At 36.6% G+C, this 10751-nt stretch overlaps 1 protein-coding gene across 2 annotated transcripts in view; it reads left to right on the forward strand.

Annotated features, from left to right (window-relative positions):
- The window catches only part of TMED8 (transmembrane p24 trafficking protein family member 8), a 35103-nt gene extending 24671 nt beyond the window's left edge, over window positions 1-10432 (forward strand). For both annotated transcript variants that reach the window (XM_031952446.1, XM_023501895.2), the window contains exon 6: window positions 1058-10432. In XM_031952446.1, coding sequence (XP_031808306.1) covers window positions 1058-1275 — 218 coding nt within the window. In that variant the 3' untranslated portion in view covers window positions 1276-10432. The remainder of the gene's footprint in view (window positions 1-1057) is intronic.
- Window positions 10433-10751: the final 319 nt, after the last annotated feature.

Here is a 10751-nt window from a genome sequence, read left to right on the forward strand (position 1 = left end):
AACTGTCCAGCTTCTGTGATTTTCACTGAGTATCATCCATTGCCATTTTTGTATCCAGGGAAACACTGATGTTTTTGTAAGAACATTAAGAATTGTTTGGTCCTTGATTTATCCAAAGCTAGCCTAGGTGATGTGGGAAATCAAGGTGGTAGTTGTAGAGTGATAAGGAACTAAGCCAAGTCTAATTCTAGCATGAAAAGATTTCCTTTATTTTTCTTTTTTCCCCTCCAATCCTTTTTTAAAATATTTTTATTTCTTTTTCTTTTTTTATTATTAAAGCTTTTTAATTTACAAAACATATGCATGGGTAATTTTTCAACATTGACCCTTGCAAAATCTTTTGTTCCAAATTTTCCCCTCTTTCCCCCCACTTCCCCTAGATGGCAGGTAGTCCAATGCATGTTAAATATCTTAAAATATATGTTAAATCCAATGTGTGTATACATATTTATACAGTTATCTTGTTGCACAAGAAAAATCAGATCAAGAAGGAGGAAAAAACTGAGAAAGAAAACAAAATGCAAGCAAACAACAACAGAGAGAGTGAGAATGCTATATTGTTGGATTTCCTTTATTTTTCAACTTCTCTCTAAAACCTTTTTCCCCTTGTTTAGAGTAGTCATGGTACTCTATTACCATAGAGTCATATGGTCTCTAAGATTTTTTTCTGTTGAGTCCATGATTTCTGGGAAATCTATAGGTGTTCTATAGAGAACTAGAAATCCACATCCTTTCTAGAGTCGAGAGAACCGCATCCTTTCTTTTGCCACTGTGCTCCAATAGAGAAAACTGAAGTTTTATTATCAATTTAAATTCTTGTGGGTTTTTTCCCTCAGCCTTTCATCTATCCAATGCAAAAGAAGCCAGTGTTTTCTTGATAAATGTCACAGTATGTTATATCTGTGATCCTGAACTATTTATATACTTGAAGGACTATGAAGGACCTTGAAATGTTAACCTAGTCTGTCCTTTTGCTTCTTTAGACAGGACTTATGACTTTCCCTTCTGCTAGCCCACTGAGCTAATGCAAGATCATTCTACTGCTTTCCTCATGTAGGACTCGTCCCAATCGGAGATGTGGAGATGGGCTCCAAGAGCTCTCTTCGGAATCGCTATGGGGAGATCATGCCAGTTTATCGGAGAGATAGCCACCGAGATGTACAGGCTGGTTGTCATGACTACCCAGGAGAAGGCATCTACCTGCTTAAATTTGATAATTCCTATTCACTGCTACGCAACAAGACTCTCTACTACCATGTATATTACACCAGCTGAGGGGCTGAGGCCACAGATCTGGTGGGCAAAGGGGGATTTTTTTTTCTGATGCCTTTTGCTTTCTATGGACAAGCTGCTTAAATGCTGAGTGTGAGGCTTCTGAAGTTTGCACTTGCCTGCCTGGCATGCCTGCCTGTTGACCTAAGAATAGCTTCTTCCCCTTCCACCACTTCTGCAGGTTACACCTGGACAATTTCTCCTGATATAAACTTCAGGGATAACACTCTGTGAAGTTATCAGGCAAGAACCTAAAAGGGAGTGGGATGTTTTTTGTTTGTCTCTGTTCTGCTTTGTATGAGGTATGCCACTGAGCTGGGGGTGGCTGCCCTGCCCCTTCCTCTCCCCCAGACCCCTCTCTGTGATGGCACTTGTTAGCCTCCTTGGTTGGATTAGCGTGTGAAGTGGGCCCCAGCCCTCTTCACCTGTGGCTTTTCACATCACTAAGGAAGGGGAAAGCTCATGTTTATAAAAGAAACTGAGATGCTAAAGAGAAAGAATTATTTTGCCCAGCCTCTTCCACTGCCACGTTCCTACTCGGTTCCTTGTTCTTAGCCTAGCACTGGCTCTTCTGTCTGAAGAGGCCTTACTGCCCTTGGAGGACTATGTCTTGCTCCCCATGACAAGTCCTCAGCTGCTAAATCTGTGTACTTACTACCAATGCAAAGATTTTTTAAAAATGTAATCTCTAAGATCCAATGTATTTTTCGAGTCTCCTGAGTAGAAAAGATCCCCCACTATTTCCTTCTATTGATAAGTAGTCACTCTAAGTCAGGGTCATTGTAGAAGAAGGGAAAGTAGTTCTTTATGGGAAGAAGTGGCAATCAGGCACCAATGACTTTTATCATCCCATAACATATTTTCCTACACCTAAGTGTGGGGATACATTTGTATGAAGAAGAATGTAGTCTGATGATTGTAAACAATCCAAGCTTCCCCACCATCTCTTTGTTATAGAATGTGAATATTGCTAGAGAATTTGCATTAGAACCAAATGCAATGAAATCTATTCAGGTAATTCTTTTGGTAATGTTTTCCTACTTGTTAGACTTATGCAAAAAGCTCACCAGTTTAAAGTTTTCTAGATTTGCTGCTTACTGTCTTTGATCCTTTTAAGGCTTTTAGAGAAAGATGATAATGGAGCTCCATGGATGCTGCTGGTTTTATTACTTGTTCATTTCCCTGCCAAATCCTGTTTCCCTGGTTACATTCTCTCTCTCTCTCTCCTCCTCTCCCTTCTACCTCCCCAAACAATTAACCTTAAATCCTAGGAGTGCCACAAGGTATCAGGTGGTGCTTTTAGCTGTTGCCAGAGCAACTTGGTACTTAGGCAGAAAAGGGATAGAAGAACGGAGATTTGTCTGTTGCCTTTACCTCCTTTTTTCCTTCATTTCTTTTGCCAATTCTGTTAGTGTGTTAGGATTATAGGGAGTAAACAATTTTATTTATTGTTATTTATTTTTAAAATGCATTTTTGGTTCACCTTTGAAATAATTTTCACGTGTTACTCTGGGCAGGCTTTCCTTTTGTTCTGAGCCATTTAGGCAGTTTTTTCCATAGAGTTAACAATGATGCTCTTGCCTGAGTAGTCTTGCCCTATCAGGTTTGTGTCCTTTCAGAGAGAAAGGAAAATAAACCTACCACTTGTATAGTTTCCTTCAAGGAAAACTCAGCCTTTGAAGGAATGTGTCTCTTTGTAAGGAATCAAATATGCCAAGATTGACAGGCTAATCAGTTTTCTCATTGTATCCAGGATTGCAAAAGTCCAGGATTGTACACCTTCAGGTATGAGCATAGTCTTTTGCCATGCTCTCCTTTGGCTTCTTTCTTAGTTTCTCATATAGTTTGTATATCTAACTCATCAAAAATCCATCTTCCCTATTGGAAAAATAATTCAAAGTGTATACTTTTTTTCATGGTGAATTTGTAGCATCATCATTGTATATGAAAGGACATGAGAACATCATGTGCCTTTGATTCCTCTTGAGAGCAACCCCACCCTGATAGTTTGGTATATAGGATATAACATGATTTTTCACAAAGCTGCATCATGTCCACTACTTTATAAATCACTGACTGCATTTTGTAGAGGTCTGTTTGCCTCTGGTAACAAATGAAGTATGTAAATAACTGCCTTTTCCTAGTACAGGAAGGCACTTTATGCAGTGGACAAACCTGTCAGATGTCTAGATGATCAGCTTACTCTTTACTGAACTCAAGTTGATATGCCTTAGCCATGTAGAGATTGTCTTCTCAGACTTAGTGGATCCATTTGATTGAAGTCTTGTTTGTTTGTTTATTGTCTCTATAATGGCTTATTTTCTTCCAACAATGAACTTTGAGACAAAGAACAGTTTCCATAGCTTAAGTTAGCATATATTTCTGGGCTATAAAAAAAATCTGCCCTTCATTTTCTTTGAATACCCAGATCTTGTTGTGTTAGGTATACCTGGAAGGCATTATGTTCTCATAACCTTTATTCCTCTTTCTGCCAATGTCTACTGTTAGAATGACCTTGTTACACCTCATTCCACACTGATATTGTACTAAACAACTCGAGTTCTATTTTCCCATCAGCTAAAAATAGCTTAAAATGAATTAGTTTCATTTTTCTACTACAAAAAATTCTTGTGTCATATTTCTAAATTACAGATTACTAGACTCTGAGGAAAAGGTGTTACTTGGAACTTCATCATTCTAGACAACTTTTAAGAGCCCCTTCCAAACTCCTTGAATCAAAATACAAAAAAAGATTTCCTCTTCCATCTGTCTCCAAAAACTAAATTAAAATTGTGGAATCAAAGAATCTAAAGGGTTGAGGGGCTTCCAGGGCCAATTAGTCCAATTTGTAGCCAATGAAGAGATCTGTCTACAAAACATTGATCAAGAATAACCAAATCTCTGATTAAAGACTTCCAGGGTGGGGGAGGGAGGAGGAAAATCACTTTCCTCCCTTTGCTACTTTTGGAATGATAGCTCTGATTGTGATGTTTTTCTTTTCATCATGTCTAAATCTCTTTCATTTTCTCTTTCTCTGTCTCTGTCTCTCTTCCTCCCTTTTTCCCTGCTTCTGCTACAATTTGTTCTGTCCGTTTGCATGAGTTAGTCCTTCAAATATTTGAAGATAACTCTTATGTCTCTCCCTAAGCCTATTTTTTTTCCTTTAGGTCATTTTCAGATCCTTCAATTTATCTGGAAAGTTGAGGGGGAATGAGTTTAGCCAAAGCAAGGATTATACCTTTTGCCTTTTTTGAGATCATACCCGATTGCTGCTGCATGTTTTGTACCTGCCTAAATTGTGCCATTCTATGGCATGATGTATTTATGAAGACTTGGTCAAAAATTCTCATAGAATCACAGGATTTTGGAACAGGAAGGAATTTTAGAGACCTACTTACTCATTTTAGAAGTGAAGAAACTGAAGCTCAGAGAGACAAAGGAAGTTTTAGAGTATTAATTTTTAAATAATAAATTGATGTCTTACCAGTGTCCATACACTAAGAAAGTGTCATTGATAGCCAAGCACTTCAACAAATGGCATCTAGGATGTAGTCATCTTTAGTGTTCTTCAGTGGCCTTCTTTGACTACCTGCTCCCCTCCTCAGTCCCTCTGGCCATAATTCCTGCTGTATTGTATTAACCTTGATGATAATAATAGCTGAAGCTTAAATAATGCTTTAAAGTTTACAAAACACTTTACCTACATTATTTAATTTGGTCCTCACAACAACCATGTGATGATTAATGAAGCTAATTTTGAAAGAACTTCATTCTTATCTCAGTTATCTATTGACATGTCTTCAAGATTCAGAAACATAGTGTACCCTGAGATAAAAAATAATTTTAAAAATGAAATATATAACAACTTGGAATATTATCATATTTCTTTTTGCTTAATGAACTTATTTTTAAAAGTCTTTTTTGCTTATTAAGCTTTAGATGGGAAATAGACTTAGGTCTTTGAAAAATTGCATATTTTCTCCATTCCCAGTCCTTTTTTTTGTTTGTTTGTTTGTTCTTGCCTGTGATTTCAATATTGTAAGGGGCTCTCCCCATTGAAGAAACTCCTTCTCTCAACGCAGATAAGCTACTGTTCTGCAACTCAAAGTTGCTGGGGCCACTTAGAAGTTGTCAGATCCCACTGTAATGTGTCCTACAGTATCTCTGCCAGAGGTTTTTCTTAAACCCTGGTCCTCCTATCTTGATTCTAAGAAAAACAATTCATTATGCCATTCTTTTTTTCTAAATGATCTGTGTTAAAAATTAAAACTATAAAGAACTCCATAACCCTGAAACAAAGGACTACAACTAAAAACATGATAGTTACACAGACATAAAGGTATTTAACCATTTGCATATAATCAGTCATCCTGGAAAGATAGTGATTTTCTAGGGAAACTCTCTCAGCTTTATTTCTTCATTAGAGAGGTAGGTGGGACCAAAACTCTTGGTTTCTAGGTGTTAGGTAGAATTATTTCTCTACCTTTAACCCAAAGTTCCTGGAGGTGTACTGTAGTTTTAGGAGAGAGAGAGTGAGTGAGTGTGAGTGTGTATGTGTATGTGTATATGTTTGTAGGGATGAGAGCAGAGGCTAAAAAATTGTTGTAACATATGCTGATGTATAACTCACTTGTAAAGGAGAAAAAAAAAGGAATCGGCTGAAAATGAACAGAGACAGGAGAAAGCTGTTGAATATTTTTGGTTTGCTTATATTTTCGTTCTGTTTGCATGTCAGATGTTAGAATTCATTCTTTAAAAGAAGGCAGAGAAGGGAGAGGTGTATCTGTTGTGTTTGTTAAAGAAATCTCAAGCCCACTTTGCTGTTTACTCAAAGAGATCAGTTCAAAGAACTGTCCTTTCCTTGATCAATTGTAATGCTGACCTGAAGATGGAGTTTTCATTTGAGGGATTCCTTTGGCCTCAGATGGTGACTGGAAAGTAGCCAAAAGAATTTGGTTGAAATAGTGGTAGACTCTTTAGTTCTGGCTAATGGAATGTTTCAAGCCCTTTACAGCTACATCACAGAAGAAACCAAAGCCATTAGAACATGCTTTCCTGTGACAATCTGTACCCACTCTTGACTGGCCTCCTTTGAGTTGTACGGATAACATCTAATATAAATTGTTATCATCTAATACAGTGGGCTGTATTAATGTATTAATTAATTATCATGATAGCACTGTATATAACAAGAGAAAGATATAGTCACATTGCCTTCTCAGAGCTTTTTCAGATCCTAGAGTTGAATACTCTTTAATATTCCAGAACACATATCTCAAATCCCTAGATCTCTTAGCTCATTTCTTATATACTTAAAGAATTGTAGAACTAGAAAGGACTGGAGACGAGCTCCACTAAGTGTACCTTCCCAAAACTTCCTAAGAAACTGAAACCATTTACTTATTAAAGAAGTACCAGCCATCACCAGAACCTGTGAGGAAAGGGAAGAGAGAATTCTGTCCCCAGTAGTAAATTCTCCATATTTATTTTGAAAAAAAAAATCAACTCAGTAGATGAATCCTTTTTTAAGCTGAGGAGGTTCCCCATCCAACTTGTTTTAAGAATAGACATCATATCTAGGGAGCAACCATATGTAATATATTTAAGGTATTAATAACCTTTTTGACTAGATATACGAGACCATTCTAAGCTTCATTTCTTACCTAGCCTTAATCACTGATTGGGTTTTGCCTCAGTTAACTGAAATCAAAGACCTTGGCTTAAAAAGGCTAAGGTTTCTCACTGCATCCAGCCATCTCCAGTCATCCTAATCAATATCTTGCCACTGAACCTAAATGACTCTGGAAGAGAAAGGGAAGTTGGTGACTTTTCACAGCTCTCCCTCACTTATTCATTTACATGTTATGACATGTTATAGTCCTCTGAGATCAAAGGACAATCACTCACCACAGCAACAGCAACAATAAGTAGTTCCATATCTTAATAACCTTTCTCAAATGGTGATCACAAATCTGGAATATCTGTTTTCAGATGATCAAGTATATAACCATGTATCAAGCATCCATGAAACCTCTTGCCCAAGCCTGTTCAGACCATATCTGAAGTCATTCTAGCACTGCATTTGAAGAAAGGCAAGCATATCCAGAGTGAGGTGATCAAGATAATGAGGGGATTTTAAACAGTATCACTTGAAAGGAGCAGGATATAATTTATTCCTTAGGAGAAAAGCCTTAATGAAGACATAATAGTAGCTTTCAGCTATTTATTTGAAGGGCCATTTTATGGAAAAGGGATTAGAATTGTTTTTCTTGGTTCCAGATGGACTTGGGTAAAAATTATGTGGAGTCAGATTTCAGCTCAATATTAAAAAAAAAAGCTCCCTCTCCCCCAACAATTGGAATTGTCAAATATAATAGAGTGTTTGGATTCCCCATCAGTGAAGATATCCAAGCAGAGGCTGGATGGATTACCTGAGAATATTATAGAAAAGATTAATATTCATTGTAGAAAATACAAGATTAGTTGTAAAAAAAAGATATTGCAAGGGATGGACTAGAAAACCACTAAGATTCCTTTTAATTTTGAACTCCAGTCATTCTAAATTAGAATGCATATTTTGTGCAATTCAGTAAACATTTATTAAGTGCCTGCTGTGTACCAGGCATGGTGCTAAGCTCTGAGAATACAAGGACAAAAATAGAAACAGCTTTGTTCTCAAGGACCTTACATTTCAGTAGGGGAAACAGTGTGTACATAATAGATGAGTAAGAATCAGGGACATTGAGGACTAACACCTAGGAAAATTGGAAAAGGCCTCTTGTAGGAGGTAGTGCTTGAGCTGAGCCTTGAAAGGGATATAAGAGTTCCAAAAGGTGGGGTCATTCCATTGAGAGTATTCCAGAAATGGAGTGGGTGAGGAAAGACACTATCTGTGTGAAATCACAGATGGGAGATGAAATATGCACAGAGAAAATTAGCAAGTTGGTCATGTTAGCAGAGATCCTGCCTCTTAGGCTCTTAGGAGAAAAGTCTTCTCTGTGACTCTAGAAATGAATAGTAGTAGTGGGATTTCTTCATGGTTCTAGTCTATGAAATAAGATTTGCAATTTGCAGATTTCCTTTCTTCATAGGGGCCTCAGGTGTTCATAACATGACTTGGAACTGACAGCATAATAACCATGGGCCTTTGTGCAGACTGATTAGCTATAAAGAAAAAGTAATCAGATGAAATTGATGTAAATAACTTTATGTTAAAAGTGGAGTTTTGGAAAATTATTAATTGTAGTCCAAGTTCAGGTAGCTGGATGCTTTGTTTACTTTTGAATTGGGAATTGCCTTATTAGTAACCTTGTGTGAAGGTGATCAGTGTAATGTAAGACAAACTTCCACCTGGGGTCCCTTCCTCCCATCATCCCCAGCCCAGACAGAATTTCTTCAGCAGCTCTCAGGATCCAACTGTAGAGGATACCAAAGCATTTCTTTTCATCACTGGGTCCCTGCACAGAAAAAAGAGACAATTCTGAGAGTCAACTTCTAGAAGCTTGCAGTGTGCTGATATAGACTAATCTCTGGAAATAGGTGGATGATCAGGAAAAAGAGGATCTTGAATGGTTTGTATTTAATGAAGGTCATGATAACCCTTTTTATATACTCTCCCAGTGTAGCCTTAACACTGTTCTGTAAACATAAGTCAAAGCCTAAAGTCAAGAATCTAGCTATTAAGTTGTTCTATCTTATTTGAGTTCATTATTTTATTACATATTTATATTTGACTTATTTTATGCCCTTCAACATGTGAACTGGGATTTATTTTCATGACTGCCGTCTCAGACTTTTTGAGTCTAGTTCCCTTCCCTATTTATGTTCACTAGAGTTTATATATTACCTAGTAATCTAGAATACTGTAGGAAACATACCCTAAAGTTGTTTAGAAAAATCTTATTAATTAAACCCACTGGCTACCCTTTTAAAAGTTCACTGGAACTTGCTTGTAGCTGAAATGATCTATATGAAATTATTTAGAAGATTCCATGATATTATTGGTGGTGGGTACTTCGCCCACCAATCCAGCAAACCATAGCTCCTTCATGCCTTGAAATCCTGAGTGATTCTTGTTGATGTTCTTTCATAAATACTCCATAGCAGAGCTACTCAAATGGGCTGGCTCTTTTTTTATGGATCTTTAAATGTTTTGTGGATAACAGTGCAATTTAACTCAGGATTTACTCTTGCTGCATGTTTGTCCTATCCCTTTTTTCATCACACATGTCCTTTGACATCATTTCTGGTGTAAAGAACTTGTTGGTAACACTCTTTGATCTAAATTAAAATGATCATGAATTTTTCTATTGCTCTTCAGGTCATCTGCCATTTTGATTTTTCTAAAATTGTAGTGTTGATCTATGATTCATAGAAAAATATTGATGCTAAAAAATGTATTTTTTTGGCATGGACTATCTTGAGTTCACACAGAACTCTGCACAATTTCTCATGTATGCTTCATTTGTTCTTTCCAAATCTGGGCCCACTTTGTTGTCTATCTGTAATACCTGGATAAGATACATACATACATGTGTGCTCACAAACGCATACACACACACAGAGTTAATTGTTGGGTTGTTCATCCAAATTGATTGTCATAATCTGGGCCATATATACATTCTTCATCCACTTGATTTTTACTATATGAATTATGAGACCAGTATCCTAAATGGGAACAGTTAGATGAAAATGTTTATTACCTCAGAGACAAGGAAGAATCATGAACTTGTTTATAGTTTGATTTAGATGTTCCTCTTTTGGTGTTCTGGATCTGGCTAATATTTTCCTCTTTGTTCCCCCCAAAAAAAAAAAAAAAAAAGTATTTGTGAGAGAAGATAAAGATGAGAAGTGCTTTGAGGTCCCCAGAAAAAAAAGAGCTATCTGCTCCAAAATGATGGTAGACTTTTTATTAATATAAGGAACTGATAACTGAAACAATGAGCTATTTGAATGTTTTCCAAAAACCAGATAATGCCATTGGCTCTTTGTTTTCCTAGTGCATTCTATGATATTAAATTTTAGTTAATTATATCATGAGAAATACATTTTCTTGATAAATTTTCAAGAAGGAAAGGGACAGCTGCAAAGACAGATATTTTTTATGCTTTTACTGCAAAATGTTCTAATAGTCCAACATTCCAGAAACTTGATTTGAAGAAGAAAATTTCAGTCTTTAAAGTTGCTTTTTCTTTAAAAACACCTATTATTTGGTCTGGTCAGATTGTTTCCTTCTAACTCACAAGTATTTTCCATGATGGTAGATCTAAGAATCAACCTATCACTTCAAACCTTGTAAAGCACTCTGCACCAAATTACTCAATTTTCATGTCCTTTTTGTATGAGATTTTTTTTTCCTCCTTAAAAATCACATTTTAGTGAACTGTGGCATTGAATGTGTTGCTGTACCATACAGATGAACTTTTGTGCTACAGTCACTTAAGTAGCTTACTTTGGGTATTTTTATATTGTTCAACAGT

The sequence above is a fragment of the Sarcophilus harrisii genome, chromosome 2, assembly GCF_902635505.1.
Source record: "Sarcophilus harrisii chromosome 2, mSarHar1.11, whole genome shotgun sequence".
Classification (NCBI taxonomy): domain Eukaryota; kingdom Metazoa; phylum Chordata; class Mammalia; order Dasyuromorphia; family Dasyuridae; genus Sarcophilus; species Sarcophilus harrisii.